Raw genomic sequence first — 20,669 nt, 5'->3', positions numbered from 1 at the left:
GTACAGCAGCCAGTCCCTGAGCACACACTGCTGACAAGAGCCGCCCCCACAACCCTTACTTTCACAGCATTTGCCTTGCCAATTATTAGTACAATGGGCCGATTCTCATCCTGTGTTGCTCTTGGGGAAAATATGCAGGCTGGGGAACTGGCCTAGATTGGAAATGGAAACAGCAGAAGTTGCCAATTAACGTGAGTTCCTTTTTTGCATCCCCTAAAGAAGTTAGTCTCTAGGGAGAATTTATAAGAGGCTCAATGATCTCAGGCCCTCTAGGAACTCCTCAGATGCCCCAAATCTCTTGGGGTTGGGGTGAGTGTCAAAGGTCACTTCATCTAACTATCTAGTGCTCGAATCCCTTAGATGACCCCATCAGTTTTTTCCTGAATGCATCTATGTTTGGCGTACTCACCACCATCCATGGCAAAACATTCCACATTTGGACAGCTCTACTGAATCAAAAGATCTTCCTTAGTTGAATCAAATCCACCTCCCCGTAGCTTCCTCACTTTGGTCCTAGCTAGTAAGTGAGCCTAGCCAACTACTGAGTCTCTATTCCTAGGAAATAATCAACCACTCGGGAAAATGGCTCATGGGCTAAAAATCCAAGTTCTGGAAAAGCACAAGTGAAAGCCTATTATAGCAGGAAGGCTAGGAGGTAGGAAATGGGTTGGACTTCTCTCTAGACCCTGAAAGGCAAGTCAGGTCACACATTCAGCATGTGCAACAATTGAAATCAGCCCCTAAAAGTCCAAATGTACAGACATCAGAAAATGTGTGGAATTCCTATGGAATGGAAAGAAGAGCAGGAGCTGGAGGCTTTGCTTTGTAGGAGTTCACACTCTTAACAGGAAGATAAGAAGCAGTTGGAGAAACCTGAAGGCTTGGTCCAGACTTAGCAGGCCTTGGATGATGGGCACCACCAGTCTCTATGGGAGGGAATGGTCCTATGGCCAAAGGCTTTGGCTTCTCTTTGGAACTTTCTACTTAAGCCATTAAAAAAAAGCTTCAAGTCCCTCCTTCTCAGGCCTGGCTCAAACCTCTTCATGAAGACTTAAGCCAGCCCCATATTCTTGGACGGGATGTTGGCTCAGAAACACAGAGGGAGTCTGGGACAGTCCCCCATTATGTGGGAAGAGCAAGAAAAAATGTGAAAATTAAAACCTCTCCCTTCCACATGAGGGAGGCGACAATTCAAGACAACAGGTTAAGGGGGATGGATGAAGGGGGGGTGCTCATCACCATGACAACAAGCCCAACAATTCTGAAAGATGGATTTTTTTGGGTTTTCTTTTCACCTGTCATTCTTCTCAGTGCTGTCACTCTCTTCCCTCCCTCCTGGCAGAAGACAAGTTGTGACTTTTTCACTCCCACCAACAAGCTGCCTGACTTTTGGGAGTACAGCTGCTATGGGATGGGAGGAGAATGGAGTCCCCCAGAAGGGTGCTCAAAAGACTCAGGTTCTAGCTTTTCTCTCTCCCTGGTCATATCTGGGAAGCTTGTAGCTTTCCCAGGAAACATGAACACAGCTGTTCGTACATAAGTCCATGAAGAAACACATCCTCTTGTATGGAGGAATCAGAGCTCTGGTCTGATTAAAAGTGGATTTTTAACCCTGCTCCTGGATATCCCATCATATTCCCAGAGTGAGTCAAAGAGAGTCATTAAAGGCAACTGAACAGAAGACCGCGGCCTCGGGCCTCCTTTGAAAGAGCTAAAGTTGGTGTGATCAAAAAGCAAATGGTACACATAAGGGAGATCATAAAACCTTGCCTAAATGTAAACTCCCCAACTATGCGAGCTAAGAAAATAGCAACACCAGCCTTTCATTCCACACCCTATCAAATTATGCCAGTTTAGACAGTTGTGCTACATCTAAGTTTGCTTCCTAATACAGGTAGGGAAAGGTCCCGGGTGCCCCCTTGATTCCAGAAGTCTTTCCCTCACCCCCTGTGTTGGCATAAGAAGGGGATGAGTGGCACTGTCTGTCCTTCAAGAGGTGGAACTCCCCATACCATGTGGCTACCCTCTCTGTTTGTATGGGATGTGTCCTCCAACACACATTGCGGTCTCTGTAGGCCAGAGACCTCCTTCAGAAGTGAAAGATGCTCTCCACCTCCAGACATAGTCAAGTGCTCAGCCACTGGATGTTTCTTCTTCTGCAATTACATACAATATGCCCTTTATCCCTACTTTCATATGAAGATCTCATCCTGCTTCCTTCCCAGGTATACCAGAAATAGACACCCCACACTCTATGGCCAAGGAGATAGATGCCCTCTTAGGGTTTCTTGAAGAGAGTGACCAAAAAAAAAAAAAAAAGGATGCCCACTATTCCCTTATCCTTGAAGACAATCGTCAACCAAGGTGAACTTGAAAAGACCATGAGGAAGAAAACACAAAGTGTTGGTGACCAAGGAGGCAAGGTGCACTTCAGCTATTGAAAGGCTGATTAGCATGTGAAGCCAACAGGACTTCTTTCTTTCCTCCCAGCTTCCTGCGCACCACCTTCCCCCAGGCCTGTTCCTCATCCACTCCCTCTGAGCATCACTGTCAACCACTCTTTTTTAAGGTGTGAACTGATGACACATTAACATGCCTCCCCACCTTACCCCTAGCCCTGTCTATACAGAAAAGTTGGTTTGGTTTTTTTAAAAAAAAAATTTTCCCCCCACACAGATGAGTTTTATAGGAACTTCTACTGACCATAAATCCTGGTCTCTGAAACAGAATTACAGACCTCCTGAATGACAAACAGGGAGACATTTTGAATGTTCTGAAAAACCACACCAAGTGGGGATTTACTTGTCTAGCCAACTCTTGAACCAAGCATTTTGGGCATATCCCTTATCAGGCCATTATACCAGAGCAGGAGAAATTCTACCCCTTGGAAGAATCATTTCCACTGCTTCCACAGCCAGAATATGCCTTGCCAAGTGTAACCCATATTCAAGAGCCATCTGCTTTAGCAATACAGAAAGCCACCAAAGGGGTGTGCTTTAGATAATCCTAAAGCTCTGCTAGCTAGTGCTGCTTCTGGGGAGGGAAGGCATGCTCCTATTTGCCAGCTGCAGTCCCCAAGCTCAGCCCTGCTGAATCCTGTACAATGCACCAAGTGGAACTAGGGCAGAGCCCACTGACTTAGTCCATAGCAAACTCCTTTCCACACGTCCATATCTTAATAGGCAGATGTCCAAGGAGTCCCTAGGGCAAGACAGTTCACCTTTTGTTTGGCTTGCCTCCATCCCCACCTGAAAAAGAATACATACAGAGACATAAAAGCTATATCCTATCCATTGTTACCAACTAACCAACCATGGTGTGTACCTGTGCCAGCTGAAGTGTGCATTTCATTTTAATTCAATGAGAAACTTGTTGTACACGAGCAAACAATATAAACGAAGATGTTAGAGCCACCATGACTCTAAGAATGAGTATTCTTTGAAGATTTAAAGACGTTCACTTGCCTGTGTCAAAATTTTGACTGAGCACTTTCCGCCTCTCTCTGAGCTATAACTCTCACCCTGACCACCAGTTTCCTTTGGTCCCCAAAGGAAACTGGTCCCCAGTTTCCTCAGTCCGACAGTTTGAACCTGACTGGAGGTGACAGAATGCAGGGACAGTCTCACCACACTGATGGCCTTTCTCAGGCCCCACAAAGTGAGCTCTGTCTACCCACTACTGGACATGGGTACTTATCCCCCAGCCCTGGGAATTAGTCTGTTCCATGACTTTGTTCATCCAGAACCAGTGTAAGATCTTTTACTGTAGGCACCAGAGACTTCTAAATTCAGCTACCTGAGTCTGCCTACGATGTCTTTTAGCAAGCACCTCCAACAGAAAAATGACACCAATTAAACATAATTACTAGGATTTAATAGAGCCATTTTTCTATCCAAGTGCCTTTTTACTATTCTAAGACCCCCCCCCCGTTTTCTTTTTTCCCTAGATTGAGACTCAGATCAGTAAGTTAAAAGTACACATTGATTGGTCTTTATTATGTGTGCAATAACTCTCTTATTAAATTGAAATTAAACGTACATCTAGGGAAAAGTTCATTTTAAGTGCCAACTCAGAAAAACACTCAGAGACATAAACAATAAGCAAGGCCGATGCTTTGCACAACAGAGAGGTGGGGGACAGGAACTGAACTAGAAAGGGAGGCACACATTCTCTGAAACAATAGGGTAAGCTCAAGGATGCAGATTTTGGTAGAAGCTGCCTGAATTTCTTGTGGTGCCTCTTGCCCCAGAACAGGCATTGTAGAGGGAGGGAAACGTAATTATAAATTAAATATAATCAGGGATGCTTTGGGATATTGTCACACACACACACACACACACACACACACACACACACACCTTTTTCCTAGGAATATTTAGCACTCTATCAATGAATAAAAAGCCTCTCCGACTATTTTGAATGTTAAAAAGGGTGATGGGGTTGAGTGTATGTGTGTAAAAATGCTATTGCTTGGATGGTCTCTAGCCTTTTGGCTCACTTTACTCTTCCCCCTGCCCCCTTCCCTCCTCCCCTTCCTAGGACAAGACAAGTGCTCTGAGCCTCAGCAATGTGGCAGGCGTGTTCTACATCCTGATTGGAGGACTTGGACTAGCCATGCTGGTTGCCTTAATCGAGTTCTGCTACAAATCCCGTAGCGAATCCAAGCGGATGAAGGTGGCATCGTCTTCCCAGGCCTTTTTCCTACCCTGTTTTGTGATACAGCTGGGTTTCCTGGGAGTGTCTGTGCTAGAAAGGGTGGAGAGTGAAATAAGGTTGAAGTTAGCTCTGGGCAGGGGCCCAGAAAGCTCCGATGGGAAAGGTGATGGGAAAGGAGACAGCTATGAGAAAGGAAGGGAGATGGGATGTGTCAGGGTCAACATAAGGCCTGGGAAACAACTGTACCAGCCAGAGATGGGGTGGTGAGACTAAAAGTTAGGAGTTTAAGTGGACAGTCAACACAATGTGAGGCAAGAGTGGTTGCTGCAAAAGTAGATTCTCTCTGAGTTTTCATTAACAGAAGTGTAGCTCTCAAAATACAGGAGAGGGTGTCTACCCTCTGTAAGATAGATAATCTTGCCATGCTTGGTGAGTTAGGTCTTTTCTTAGTTACTCTACTGTGAGATGGACTTTGGCAAAGAGAATCATGCACAGAAGAGCAGCAAGTTAGCTAGATGACCCTATTTGCTGAAGGCAAATAGCTGGAAAAGAGAATTGTGGAGGATATGAGAGCTGTCTATAAAAACGTGAAGACTTTGCAGGTGGGAAAAAAAATAGACGAGTTCTGTGGGGTCCCAAAGTGCACAATACGAACTAATTACTAAAAGCAATGGAGAACAGAGGTTAACACAGTGAGATCTAATGTTCTTTCAGAGCTACTGGGAAAGGAAATGGACTATCCCAATAAGTAGCAAGCCTCCCATCACTGGAGGTATACAAGTAGAGGCCAAGTAACTCTGGGGGAGGATATAGGTTCAAATACTCAAAGGGAGTTTGGATTAAATAACCTTCAAGACCCCTCACATTTCATGATTTAGCTTCAATAAGAAAATATTCATGCAAGTGTTAATTATGTAGGCAACACCATCAGCAAGATATCATAATGAGACACAGAGGTTGGAGATACAATCTGTGACCTTCAACAACAAAAAATTGCACAGCAAAATTACTCAGTGAAGCAACTTATAGATAGGAAGGCCTATAGGAATACAGAGGAGGCATAAATTAGAGAAGGCTTCCAGGAAGAGGCAAAAATTAAGAGGAAGGACAAGTGGGATTCAGACCAACAAAAGTGGAGGGAAATGCAGTCACTGAGCAATGTACCCTAAGCTGTTACGTTGGTTTGACCAGACTAAGAAGATTCATTGGTAGGATTTGCTCTCCTAGAATGTGACCTGAGAAGCCTATATAACCTCAGTATATACCCACTGTTGAATCACGACCATAGCCTCTTGCCTAGCCACTCTCAGCCTTGGGGCAACAGCCCTACACATATCTCCAGGGTCGCTCTTGGAGAAGACATTGCTGGACATTTGCTTCCCCTGTTTGGAAACTCTGTATTCAGTTCTGTACACAGAAAGTGGGAGTTGGAGGAGGAGGGCCTTCTGTCCTGGCATTCAGACCTTCTGTCCTGGCATTCAGCATTTCCACATCATGGTTCCAGCCTACTTTCCCCTCCCAAGCAATCTGCTCTTACATACTCCGTACTCTAGCCACCCACCTTGTGCTTCCCACCCATGTGCCTTAATGCAGGCTAATCTCTCTCCCCATCTTCTGCCCATAGGGCCCATTTAAAAGGCAATGTAACCAAGATACAATAACAAGGAACAATTAAGGGATGGTAGTATGATGGTATTTAGCCAGCGGACCTAGGAACACCTCATTCCTACCCTTAACCAGCTCACCCACACCAGGTCTTCTCAGAAAGGACAAAGCAGAGCAAAAGCATGGGCCTCAGACCTTAAACCCAGGGTAGACCTCCAAAGAGCTTGACAAGCACAATAAGGTCTCCTAGAACCTAAACAAAGATTTCTTTTCCTATTCCACCCAAACATAAGCCCAAAAATTCTCCAAAGTGAGGAAAGCCCACTCTGGAGGCAGAGGAGAACAGAAAAAAAGCTAGGTGAACTACAACCTTTATAACACCCCAAAACCTTCCATGTGAGCTATGACCCAAACCAAGGGTTCAAGATTGGCCTGCTACATATCGCAGGATCTCCTTCTCACTGGTCCCCAAGAGCACAGTGCAGTGTGGTGGCCTAAAGCACAGGCTCTAGAGACTGTCTGAGCATAGATTCTGCCTGCTCTATTTGCCAACTGTGTCATCTGGGACAAGCTCCAGTAGCTCTCTGATCCTCATTTTCTATAGAATGGGGCTAGTGGTAGGACATATCTCATAAAATTATTGTGAGCATTGTGTGATAAATGGACATAAAGGGATTGTCAAAATTCCTGGGTCATAATAAGCTCTCAATAAATAACAATACTCACACTGATAACTACTATTTATAATAATAATTATTTTTCCCATTAGTGATCAGCTACAGTCTTTTTAAGACTTTCCTTTTACTGCCCCTACTTACGTGTCCTAGGTTTTTTGAGCTATATAGATTGTGAGTTCTTTAAGGTAAGAAGTATGTCTAATTTCTCTTTGGACATTCCACACACATAGGATAATTATCAGTAAAATTATGTAGAATTGTCCCCAGAAGAGAAAAACTCTTGAGGGATGAAGTGATGCATGGGGGAGAGCTGCTATTTGGGTAAACAAATACGACCATCAAAACCACCCAGGCTGGAAGCACAAACATCATTGTCCAAGGTGGTTCTGGCCCCATCTGTTTGTGTTCATAAAATCACATGAGAGCAGGTACCCATCAAGCAGGAACTGCTTGGACCTCTGACCCTTCCCATGGGATTACCATGTCCCAATAATCATGGTCAGTGCCAGGTAACGGTACCAGGGTGGTTAAAGACTGGGATCCTCTTAAAACTAGACAGTTGGCTTTCACCACTGAAATCACAACATTCAGGTTAAGACAAGAATCCTTAGAAGAGGCCACTGAGTCATGCCATAACTTGTTGGGGGACATTCGCACCCTTTCCTTTACAAAGATGTCAAATTTCTCAGAAGCCAACATCAGGATCTCTTAGACTCATTCATCAGGATCTTTCACCACAGTATTTTATAATTAATTCCATTGTTCGACACAACTTCTGCCCAACTCATCAAGGTTCCTAATAGATGTTTTAATCTTCCAACTGCAGAGAAGATACTTTTACTGTCTTTCTTAATCAACCCAGCCCTTCAGTTCTGAAGCCCCACCAACTTCTCTCTTATCCAAAGGAGAAAAGTAGAACACTATCAACCTGCCTCTCAGATGAGTTCACAACTTGATAGTTTTCTTTATTATTCTGTAATTAGCCTTCCCCAGAGGCAGTTAGCTCTTTACAGACATGTTAACAGTGTCACAGGCCCTTGGTGAGAAACTTCCTTCCTGTTCCTTTCCTTGATCACTGTGTTTGGCCAACTTTTAAGATCTTGAGCCCCTAAACATAGTTGAGGGCCAACCCCCAATTTCTCAACCATGGTCAAAGAGCCTTTCCCCACTGTGCAAAGAAGAGATAAGAAGAAAAGGAAGGGGGGTAGAAAAGGAGAAGAAGAAAAAAGGGAAGATGACATCTTTTTAGTAACTTCCATGTTCAAGGTACTTTATATACATTTTCATTAACCCTGTAATGTGTTGTGCTTACAATTCTTCAGATGAAGAAATAGGGATTCAAAGAAGCTTAAGTAGTTTGTCCTAGTAAGGTCACACAAGCTAGCAGCTGGAAAAACAGGAATTAGACTTCCAATGCAGGAAAAGATCATTCTGAGTACCTACCATGTGTGTCCTCAAGTGGCAGCCACAGTACATAGACAAATAAATGCAGCCCTATCCTTAGGTTTTCCTGAGGTAGTTGTTGAGGCCTCCATGATTAGTTATCTATTGCTTGTGTGTTGTCGAACCCCTTCCTTTTTGATATGTCATAGGAACAAGACACACAATAGGTGTCACAGGACAGTGGGAAATCATCCTGGAGGCATTCCTTCCACAAAGACATACTGAGCACCACTGTATGAGGCATTGCTCAGCACTGGGGACATACTCAGGAACAAACAGACATAGCTTCTGTTCTCAAGAAGCTACAAGTATGATGGGAAGACAGAAGTAAATAGATACTTATATGTTCAGTGAGTGTTTAGAAAAATGCTGGACTGTCAAGTCCTGTTGAGGGAATGAGGGCTGGGACAGATAAGAGAGGTTCTCCTGAGAAACTGGTATCTAGCAGACTTGAAGTATGGAAGGAATTAACCAGGGGAAAGGCATTGCCTGCAAAGGATGCCCATGTGTGAGACACCCAAAGATTAGAACTTATGCCCAGAAATAGGAAGAAGTCCACGCTCACCAGAGCATAAGAAGACTTCAGGAAGAAGAGAACACATGAGAGGTGGGGACTCAGAAGGGGACTTCTGACAACCACACCATTTGAGTAAGATTTAAGTGGTCATATAGTTGCAAAGATACATAACCTAAGACACGCTCCAGATTGAAGTCTCAGATCCCCTTTCCTCTGCCTGGAGAAACAGACCAAAACTGAGTCCTTCACTGACATTAAAGACAACCAGGGTCTGTATTATTGCCCATATTTCTCCCTGTGGAAAACAATTGTATGTGGCAATACTGACATGAACTGTATTTAAGCCACAGCAGCTGAAGCTTTACATGTTTGCCTAGAATTATCAAGCAGCTGAGAGACTTGGTAACACAGGGGTGTGTCCTCCACAGCAGGCAGTCACTCTGGCTCTTAGCACACATGCTAGTAGGAGGTCATCACTGAGGTTGAGCTTTTATTAGGATGTTCTAGGATGTGCAGAGTCTGGGAAGACTTTTCTTAGAAAAGCAGGTGGCTGGGGAGTTTGGATGTAAACACTGTTAGAGAAATGAGTCTCTCAAGAGTTAACCTGGGGGTGCTGGAGGTTGGACTTTTAACTCACACTTTTCTCCCTGGGTATCAGCTTCAAAAACAACTGTAAGGATGAACTTTAAGAATGGCTGGTATGTCAAGGATGGACGAGGGAAAACTTCATTTCCTAGAGGCAAGGGGAAGAAGGACATCAGCTTATGAAGCCTAGCTACAGAGGTTACAATTAGAAGGTCTCCACTTTGACAACTAGGTGACAGATAACTACAACCTTAAGTCAGTTGGTCCGAAGTCCTCACTTTCTCTATAAAGTGAAGGATATAAACTAGATGTGTGTATTTCAACCTTGCTTGCACATTAGAATCACCTGAGGAGTGTTTAAAAGCCCAGATGTCCAGGCCATGCATCACACCTAGTAGTCAACATCTTTGAGGGTATATCTGAGGCATCAGTGCTTTTCCCCCGAAAACCTCCCCAGATATTCCATTGTGCAGTCAAATTTGAGAACTAATGATCTAGTAATTTGTAGTATTGCTTTCCACTCCAAAGTTTTGACTCCATTCATCTGTTCTACTGCGATCCCATAAGTGTCTTAGAAAAGAAGCCGGTAAGCAGGTAGCACTCACTGTCAGTAGGATTATGGAGTTATTGACCTTGGAGAAGCCCTTAACTTCCAAGAAAACCATTTCTGAGTGGTGTGAACATGGAGGGTTTTAGCTACATGCCTAGCTAAGTTACTCAGACTTTGGTAGGCACCAATATTTACTATGCCACCAATCTTATCCTTTAAGATAAATTCATCAAGTATCACCAACTTCAATAGAATATTATGGGAATATGTGAGACTTTTTAGAAACAAAGCCCAGGATTATCTGTGTGAACTTTAAACTTTATTGTTTTAATTAAAGGGATGTGGTAGAGAAAAATCATAAAAGATAAACATCCCAAGTTAATCCATAGAATGTTATCCTCATTCCCATACACACAAATAAGCATAAGTGAGAATAAATAACCATTAATTCCTTGGGTTTCTTTTCACATTTCAACCCATAGAGCATCACAGTAGTTTTTATTTGGCCTTCACTTAGAAGAATGCAATCCAGGGCACATTTCCTCTTGAGTGGAAGACAATCAAGGGCAGAATATAAATAAATCAAGTCCGGAGGGCTTGAGGAGGAGGCAGAACCAGTGTGGGTAGAGCATCCTTTGGGGCAAATCTGTCTGAATCAGGGATTTTAAAAAGAACTCTTAAAAAAAAGACTGTCAGAATTGCTAGTAATAATACTTCCAGCATAGTATAGTACAAAGAATAAAAATTAGGTCAAACTGCTGTTTATGTCTATCTGGCCATCAGAGAGTGACTGACTTCTCTGATCACTAGGATCATGGAAATATGCAGAGAAGAAAATTCATAAACTTGTTGAGAAGGGCTCTAGGTGGTTGGATTTTGTTTTTGTTTTTTTTTAGACAAATTTAAGGATATCTATTCAGCATCTAACTACATGCTGGGTACTATGGGAGACAGCTATAGACTGGGGGAAAAATGAACCCTGCCCTCCTCCAGACAGCTCTCTTAAAGAAGAGAAAACCCACAAACCTGAAGCAGAACCATTACAAAAGCATGTGTAATGTAGGAGTACTAGGCTGAAGGGGGCAAACACTTGATGGTACAGTCTAGGATGGCTTCAAGAAGGAGGTGAGAACAGAATTGAAGGATTGGTACAATTGGTCTCAGACACCTCTCAACTTGTAGACAATTCTCCTATATATGATTCCCAAGAAATCAACCCCCACCTCAAAATTTCTCTGAGTATCTCTTAATAGGAATTAAAGTGACAAGAAGAGAGACAGGTTTGGATTTCATGTCATGAAGCTTCTTCTCCAAAGGAACTCAGAAAGAACCCTTCTTCTTATCTAATAAGATATGGTTCTAATCCAGGTTGTGGTCTTGAACATTCTACCTCACTCACTCTGACCCTAGGGGATCACCGGAGTCCTTTTCATATCTAGAAGTCTAATATTTTGGAAATCACAAGCTTAATAGCAATGAACTGATGTGTCAGTCTAGAAGTCAGGTTATATGTGCTGTTGGGAAGCAGCTGACCTTCAGATAATGATCTTTGGAACGCATTCTCATTTTCTTTAGCACATGCTTCTTTCCAATTACATTTTTAACTATTATTCAACAAGTCCTATATTCCCATAACACATACTACTAGAGGCAGGAAAGAATTTTTCCTGAATCAAATCAGAGGTAGTTTTAAATTTTAACTCAGCAGTAACATACTTCTTTTTTTTTTTTTAACATTTCAAATCATTTTTCACACAGTAGCACCATTCTTGCTAACAAAGTCTGCAGGTGCATAGATTATCACATTTTACAAACATGGAGATTTTAAAGGTTTAGAGAGGTAAGGAGATATGCACAGGTCATACAACTAGTTGATGTTCAGAACCAGAACTAAAATCCCAAGTTTCCCAAACCCCTTTCTAGAGCTTTTCCACTTGATCATGTTGCTACATTTATTACCATTAATACTACCATGGAATACTTCTATCTTTAGAAATCACAGAATATAAAAACTAGAAAGGATCTTAGTGACCACCCAGTCTAACACACCTCATTACACAGAGAGAACAGGAGGTCCAGAGATGAGATCAGACTTGTCCAGAGCCACACAGCTGTTTTGTGAGTTCATGGGAAGCCAAGGTTAGCATTCCGGATAAGGAAAGGGGTTGGGTGGGGAGGAGAAGTGGAGTGAGATTTTAAGTCCAGCTTTGACTCATTCTCCTTACCAGTCACTGCCAAGGACCTGGGGAAGAACCCCCGGTCCTCCTGAAAAGGGTTTCTGTTTGATCCCACAGCAATCCATCAATGAAGCCATACGGACATCGACACTCCCGCGAAACAGTGGGGCAGGAACCAGCGGTGGCGGCAGTGGAGAAAACGGCCGGGTGGTCAGCCATGACTTCCCCAAGTCCATGCAGTCAATTCCCTGCATGAGCCACAGTTCAGGGATGCCCTTGGGAGCCACAGGATTGTAACTGGAGCAGATGGAGACCCCTTGGGGAGCAAGCTCAAGCTCCCCCAATTCCATACCAAGCCCTTCAGTGCCAAAAACAGTAAAATTGAAACGCAACCGCCACCAACCACCATGACCACAAGGATCAGATGATTCACCAGATTTTCCTGAAGAATTGAAAAATCATTTTGCCGTCCCTCTTCCTTTTTTGATGTTCTTTCACCCTTTTCCGTTTGTTAAGTGAGGATGATAAATAACACTGCACCGCAATAAGGGGAGAATAACCCTGTTGAACAGAGCCTGTGTCTCTGAAAATGGAGTCATAGGAACATTAATGAGGAAACTACTGTTTTCTTTTAATTCATTTGTTAATGTGTCTTAGTGTGTGCAAGATTTTCTTTCTTACTAATATCCATGGTTTGAAGGTTCTGTTAGGCCCCTTCCTCCTCCTGGCTTCTTATTCCCAACTCCCTACCCATGTCTCTTCAGTTTTCAGATTGGAGATTAAAGATTCGCTCCACTTTACAAGCAAGCAAAAGGAAAAAGGCAACCTTCAAACTAATTTGCTATGGGAGCTCTCTAAGTTACCCTCCATTTCTCAACCCCAAGACATGGATGAGGATGGATGTTGTTGGAGAAGTGGACTGCCTTCCCCAGGAAGGGCACCTCCTAGACACTGATGTAGCTGAGAACATGTGCAAAAAGCAATTCAGACCAAGGGTGGTGGAGAGGACAAAGGCAGGTGTGCAGTCAGAGGAGGACTCACAAAGTTATTGCTGGAGTCTCAGAGAGAGCTTCCTTTAATGAGTAACAGCCATCCCATAGACCTTAGGTGGTTTCTTCACAGAGTCAACCTCAGCACTGAGCAGTATGTCTTTCTGCTATGCTCAAGCCCAAAGGCACTCTGGTGGCTGAATTGGCCTCCTGAACCAAGTACAGCCTTGGGAATAACTGACAGCCCGGGAGATATGCCCATGATTGTCACTTTTCATTTGCTTGACATCTGAGCAGGAACCCCACTGTGGAGTAGACTCTCTTTGGAGCCTCTGATATGGGGGAAAATGCTATGCAAACTGAATGCAAAAAAAAAAAAAAAAAGGATGGAAGAATTTTGGAAGAGGAAGCATCATTGAAGCCCACAAGCAACAGAACCTTCCATGGTGTGCGCTGTCCTAGGATTAAGAGACCAAGTCAGCTTAGAGTTTTGCTGACCTGGAGAACTTGGATTTTTATGTCCATATAAAAATGTTGTTTTAGCATGTGGCCACTTTAGAAAGTAAAATACCCAAGGCTGAATTACTTTAAGGAAAACAAGGAGATGAATTAAGTTGATAATGACATTGGGGACCTTAAGATCACTGACCCCAACTTCTAACCTAAGAAGGCTGACCTTCCCCCTGGCTGAGACAGAATGAGGATGTATTATTCCAATGAACAGACTCAATATGCCCATGATTGTGACTATAAAGCTGAACTAAAGCAAGTTTAGAGAAGTGACAGGGTACATAGAGAGAGGCTCAGGCTGACTGCAACTTTAGTTGGAAAGGGGGTTCCTGGTACATAGCTTTCTTGGAGATCCCAACTCTCATTCTTGGTGCAATTGGCTTCCAGCTGTCCAGCAGCCACTCTCCTAGGTGCATGATTCAGTGTGTGCCATGTGTCTTTAGCTTTTATTGATAACCATGTTCTGGCTTATTTCCTTACCCCCTACTTCTCTCCAGTCTTATCTGCTAGGGGTTATCATTAGCAACTGACAAACTAAAGGTTTGGGAGCCTACCAACAAGTAGGTGCAGCATGATTGGCTTCATCTGTGGATTCTCTCAGTGGACACCCACCATCTCTATGTCTCCCCCATTCTCCTAGTATCAGCCGTAGCAAAGAACCATCCCCAAATCAAACTCTATGCCCTTTCAACTCAAGTGTTGTTCAGTCTTTTCACGTGTCAATGTGGGCATGGTACGTGAAGCAGGACCCTCAAGATGGATTTTTTACTTCTCACTACTGCCAGCTGATGTCCTCCCCATCCCCTGTCCTCCCACCAGATTTTTGTCAGCCCTTAGCCTACCACTGCAGAATATGATATGACCTGTCATTAGGGAGTGCATTTCAGAGGAGTTAGAAATATCCCTGTTACTATCAACATGCTTCAAAGACCTTTTCCTTTGGTAAGATGCCTCTCCAGCCACCCAGCTCACCACTAACATGATCTGATAGCGAGAGACCATCTAAGCTAACAATGAGAGTATATGCTGTGTGGGGGTCCAAGACTCCACAGAAGATGCTTTTTATCAATAGAGGGGTGACGGGGGAAAACAAAAGCAAGAAAAAAGTTAACTTGTATTATGTATTTTTACTACACTTTTCTTAAAAATAGAGTACTGGGAAAACTCTGAAAGAGATTGACATTTTTCTCAACAGGAATCCATACTTAACAGTTCTGGCTTTCATTAAATTTTGCTCTTTGGTACCTGGGCCTTTTATTTAACATCTATATTTGTTTTAATTCTCTTGACAGATGTGTGAAAGGATTTTTGCTTGATCAAACACTAAATATTTTTTTGGTTCCTGTTTTTCTTTCAAGTAGCCAGGGTTTGTTTTTTTTTTTTTTTTTCTTTTGGTATTTGCATAAAATGAAAGTATCACCAAGAATTAAATCACTGTGGATCCATTATCTACTTTTCATATTTGTCCATTCCATTTTTGTGCCATTTCTGAAGCCAAAGCTCTAAAGGTTATGTTATTTCCTTATTGCTGAACATTTTTAATGGTAACCACCATTCCTGATTCACAAACAGCTCTCAAATGAGTCATTTCAGCTAAACTAGTTCACCGTGAGTTATTCATTCAAACAGGATAACCAAAACAAAAAACAAAAACAAAACAAAACAAAGCAAAAAACCCGAGTAATATTGGTTTTCAAGGGCCACAGTTCCAACTGCATAGGGAGCAGGGCTTGACATACAGTGGTCACAGTACCTCCAGAGAACTGGATGGCTCACAGGGTATATCTTCCAGACACCCCCAGTCTTCTCTGGGGAGTGTCTAAGTGGAGTCTAGGTGTATCTGTGATGTGCGGAGTCACAACCAAAACCAGTTTAGACCATGCTTAAACATAGATCATCCTGGTCCCACACCACATGATCCTCTCATTCTTTCCTGCAAGTTTTTCTTTCACTCCAGCAAGATGGGCTTTCTCTAAAGGATCTGACATTTATTGACATTTAGATACCGATGATTAAGAACAACTTCAAATGTTTTCTTTCCCAAGGAATTTGGCATAATAACAGGGGTCAGAGATCTCAAATAAATTAACAAAGTTCTAATTGTGGCATTTCAGACAGTAACCACCATCTCTATGGTAAAGGGTTGAAGGAAGGCAAAAAAACCAGTGGACTCGTGTTCTTTTGATTGAAGCTCCAATCATTATTTCAACACCTACAGTCACCTCCAGCATGTAGGGTGCCTCTGAATGAAGAAACACTTTAACAGTGTTTCTGTGGAGAAACACTGACAGGTGGAGAAAATTAATCTCTGTCACCTTTCTTTCAAATAGCTGGGATAATGATCATAATGGCTATAAGAGCACATGTCACCATGTACTGAGCATATGCTATGTTAAGCACACTTCATACTTTCTATATTACTATAATGGCCCTCTCAGGTAGGGCCTTCTGAAAGAGGAACTCAGACTTTAAAAGATTACATAACTTGCTCACGCTCCTATAAGTGACAGAACCAGGATTTGAACTGGGTCTGCCTGAATCCAAAGCCTTTACATTACCTATCTCACTGGTAACCAGGTCATGATGCATGATGGTCAGGAAAATAGCAGGCAAGCAGTTCTCTACCTTCTTATAAAGCCAAAAATAACTTTTTTTAAAAAAAAAGAATGCTTTACAGCTATACCTGCTACACCTTTGGGAAAGCCAACCTGTCTTTCTGAGTTAGTAGAAATCACTACTCCAGACCGGACTGCAAAAATGGAGAAGAGGAGAAAGAGTTACTTACCGTCCCTTTAAAATAGATCCAGGCTAGGGAGCAGCAAGCACATTGGAAAGGGGACTGAAAAGCAGGTCCCCTGCAAAATAGTTGATTCAGCCTGAAGAAGGATCTTCAGGGCCATCCTGGGGAAATGGTGCTAGCTTTTTGTACTAGCTTTTTGTATGACTAAGACCAGGATCCATTCTGGGAGTTACAGGACAATGGACTTAGTCTCAGCTACAGAAAGGAGTTCCTAATGGTCAGAGTATCCTCAGAGTATATTGGACTGCCCCTGGAGTCAAGGAGATGCCACAGGTGTGAAAGTTGACATACATATCCACTGATTTTCCTTACTTTATCTTGCATCTTTTATAGCCCTATTCAGGTTATTTGTTCAATAACACCCTAATATAGACTTCAGAGAGAGTCAGCAATACCCTACAGAAATGAGCATGAATATCTTTCAATGAAATCTCAAAACTCAACTTATCCTAATTAAGAAACAAAATGGCAAGTTCTTTCCTCACCAAATACTAATGTTCTTTCAAGGAAAGAATGTCTAGGCAATACATTCCTATCTCACTTTACAGCTAAGAAAACTGAGTTCTTGCATAAGAAGCCATCTTCCTTTTTACCAAATACAATGGCATTTTCCCCTTGGGACTATGGAGACTTGACTGCCATCAGGTAGTCCTGTGTTCTGGTGTTAGTCTGGCCACTGACAACCTTACTTCAGTGCTTTGTAATTTTCAAAAAGCTTTTATTTCTTGAAGTTTCCAGATCACATCATGAGTATAGAAGCAAATTGGTACAGTGGAAAGACCTAGATCAGGATTCACAACACCTGGCTTCTCTTCCTTCTTCCTTTACAATCTTGGACAAGAATATTGTTAATTTCTCTGAGCCTCATCTTTCTCATCAAAGATCTAGGATATCTGGTGTCAAAATAAGCAGTGATACTGGATGCTAATTGCACACTGGAATCACCTATTGAACTTTACACAAAATCACTAGTGCCCAAGATACATCTCCAAATATGGTTTATCTGAGCTCAGGCATATTTGTCAGTGTATTGGTGTTGTCTGGTTTTCTTTTAAACTTTTAAGTGATTACAATATGCAGCCCAGATTGAGAACCACTGCAGTTGTGTCAGCTTGGGAGTCAGAGAAAACGCTCATAGAAACTTATCTGAAAATTACCAAGAACTATATTAGGGTCATTTCTGTCAGTGGTCAGACTAACACCAGAATGCAAGTTACCAGATGGAGTCAAATCTCCCTGGTCCCAAGAGAAAATACCATTAGATTCACCTGATAAAAGAGGAAGAAAAGATACTGTTCCCAAGGACATGGGGTCTGAACACTCCTTTCCTCCTTAGGCATGTCTATAATAACATAACATTCTCCTGGGAGAAGAGAGAGACACAGGACATTAGAGATAAGATACAATTATCAAAGATATCTCCTCAGGAAAGGGCATGGTGGGGGTGGGAAATAACTTTGTGAAATGAATCAGCTTTCAACACAGCCAGTTATTTTCCAAACGGGAAAACTACTTGGCTGTTTCCATTACAAACACCAAATCCCACCACTTGCATTTTTAACATAGTCCACTGGAAAGAAGTGCCTACTGACCTAATCTTCCATGGGCACTCTGAGTCCTACTAAGACAAGCCTAACTTCTCTGTACCACACTTGCCATTTTCATAACCCTACAAGGAAGGAGGGAACCAGCATTGGCTAAGCACTAACTGCATACCGGGTAAGAAGCTAGGACAAATCTCTCCTTTAGTCCTCAAAACAATCCTGCGAGGTGGGGATTTATCACCCCCACTTTGCATAAGAGGAAATGGAAACTCAGATTCAGAACCCAAGGTCATGCAGCCAGTCAATGACTTGACCTAGATTCCAATCCCACTCTGTCTCTCTAAAGCCACCACCTTTTCACTTTACCTGACTGCCTCCTAAGATTTCACCACACTAACGAAACGCACTGGAGATTGAGAAAAATATGAAGCCGATTGCCTACATTGCTGCCAATTTGTGGTGTGACCCTGGGCAACACATTTCCTACTCTGGGCCTCAGTGACCTCATTTGTGAAGTGGGAGAAGTGGGATTCATCTAATTGGTCTCTAAGATCCCTCTTAGTTGTAGCCTTATGTCACTGATTCTCAACCAGAGCAGATTTTGTGCCTCCCGGACAGTTGGCAATGTCTGGAGATATTTTTTATTGCCACAACTATGGGCAGAGGTGCTGACGGCATTTAGTGGGTAAAAACCCAGGGACGCCACTAAATTTCTACAACACACAGTGCAACTTCCCACAACAAAGAATTATCCGGCCCAAAATGTCAATAGTGCCGAGGTTGAGAAACCCCATCTTATGTAATTACAGCATTGCAATACCCAGTTGAGCATGGACGATGGCAGAATAAGGCTGGAGAGTAAAAGCGCAGGGATCCTAAATCAGGTGAACCATCAGAGAAGATGAACAGTTACAGGATTTTGTCAAGGAAGAAACCAGGTTTAGGGAAGTAAGCTAAAGTCAGAAGTGTTTGGCCCACAGCATAAATCTATGGAGCCCAAAGAAGCCATGGCTGGGGGTTCAATCAAGCAGCCAGAGCCAACAGCTGTGGCTCAGGAGGCGGTAGGGGCTCTGCCTGCAGAAGAGCTTATGCTCTACCCAGTCTCCTTTTGTGGGTGGCTCTGCAGCTAGAATCAGCTGAGAGGTGTCCAGGTGATCCCTACCACACCCACCCCACACCCACAAAAAAACTGGATAAGCTTCATTTCTAATCCCAGAATATACACTTTTTCTTCTCATCAACATACATAATGAGCACCCATGTCCACAGGTAGATGTCATGGGGAATAAGGAGTCAAATAACTGATAGTCCTGTCTCATGAAGTGTCAATAATAGGAAGAAAAAATAAAGCTCAGAAACACCATTAAGTATAACACAAGGTTAAAGTAGATGGAAAAAGTTGAAGTGCCTGGATCCAGGCTTCCACATGCTGCTCGCCACCTTGTGCCCAGCCTTTAAAAAGGGGACTCTGAATAGATGCTATTCACTTTCTCCCTGATCACAATTTTCTGGCCACCCAGCTCCTGTCCTGTTTCTCAAACATGCATGGTATCCCCAGCATGCCATGCTTACTCCATCTCAAGGCTCTTGTGCCTGTTGGCTCCTCCACTTGAAACCTTTTTCACTTGCAAGGCTAGCTCCTTACCCATGTCTTGGCTAAAAATGTCGTCTCCCCCAGAACATCCTTCCCTCTCCACCTATGCAGACTAGCCCTGATGTCATTCAGTCTCACATTGCTCATCACCACCTAATCATATCTTGTCTACTTGCTTACTGTCTGCCTCTTCCCATCCAGAATACACTCACAAGACCAGGGACCCTGTTGCCGCAGCACAATGCCAGGTACATAATAGAACCTCAATGAGTATCTGTTGAATGACCTGAGGAATGAGAGAGGTAGAAGTGAATTGCATTTTAGTGCCCAAAGGAGGCAGAGCTCTGGGGAAATAAGGGAAGGAGGTGATGACATTCTTGTGTTGCCTGGGTAGGCATTACACAGTCAGAGACAGAAAAGGCATTCAAAGAAGGAGGTGCAGAATGAGTCAGAGCGTCAGGGCAGGAAGAGGCAGGGTCCGTTTGGGAAAAGGGCAAGTACAATGCAGCTTGTGCCGCATGTCCAGGCAAGCAATGACAGAGAAGGCTGGACTGGGCGAGAGGAGTGTTTATTTAATACATCATGAAATAGGGAGTTGAAGTTTTGGGGGCTGAGGAAGAAATCCATTCTGGTATCAGGTATTGAGTTTAGCAAGAAGCATGTATTTTGGGCACCTACTCTGTGCCAGGCACTGTGCTAGGTGTGCTCTATACCTACCAAATATAATCACCATGGCAGTTAGCCTGTGGAGCCTAATTACCACCCCACTTTCGTTCCTGAGCAAACAGAGGCTCAGAGGTAGAAGTGGAACTTTAGACACCTAGATTTTGTGTAATTCCTACAACACAGGAATTCCCATTACAGATTATAGGAAGCCATCTGTCCACATGACAATTAAGAAAAAAAAAAAGCCCCAGTAGGAGACAGACCTGCCACCTGTGGATGGCACTTGCCTGACCAGGGAAAAAGGTAATGACTTTCAGGGCACTAATGGGTGTTGTACCACCAAAGACATTGTGATG

At 43.1% G+C, this 20,669-nt stretch overlaps 1 protein-coding gene across 2 annotated transcripts in view; it reads left to right on the top strand.

Moving 5' to 3' along the window:
• Positions 1-14,953, top strand: part of GRIA1 (glutamate ionotropic receptor AMPA type subunit 1) — a 306,995-nt gene extending 292,042 nt beyond the window's left edge. For both annotated transcript variants that reach the window (XM_030328848.1, XM_030328844.1), the window contains exons 15-16: positions 4,540-4,674; positions 12,307-14,953. In XM_030328848.1, the coding sequence (XP_030184708.1) occupies positions 4,540-4,674; positions 12,307-12,507 (336 nt within the window). In that variant the 3' untranslated portion in view covers positions 12,508-14,953. The remainder of the gene's footprint in view (positions 1-4,539; positions 4,675-12,306) is intronic.
• Positions 14,954-20,669: the final 5,716 nt, after the last annotated feature.

This window comes from Lynx canadensis, chromosome A1 (assembly GCF_007474595.2).
Source record: "Lynx canadensis isolate LIC74 chromosome A1, mLynCan4.pri.v2, whole genome shotgun sequence".
NCBI lineage: Eukaryota > Metazoa > Chordata > Mammalia > Carnivora > Felidae > Lynx > Lynx canadensis.
This window is presented reverse-complemented; position numbering and strand designations above follow the sequence as displayed.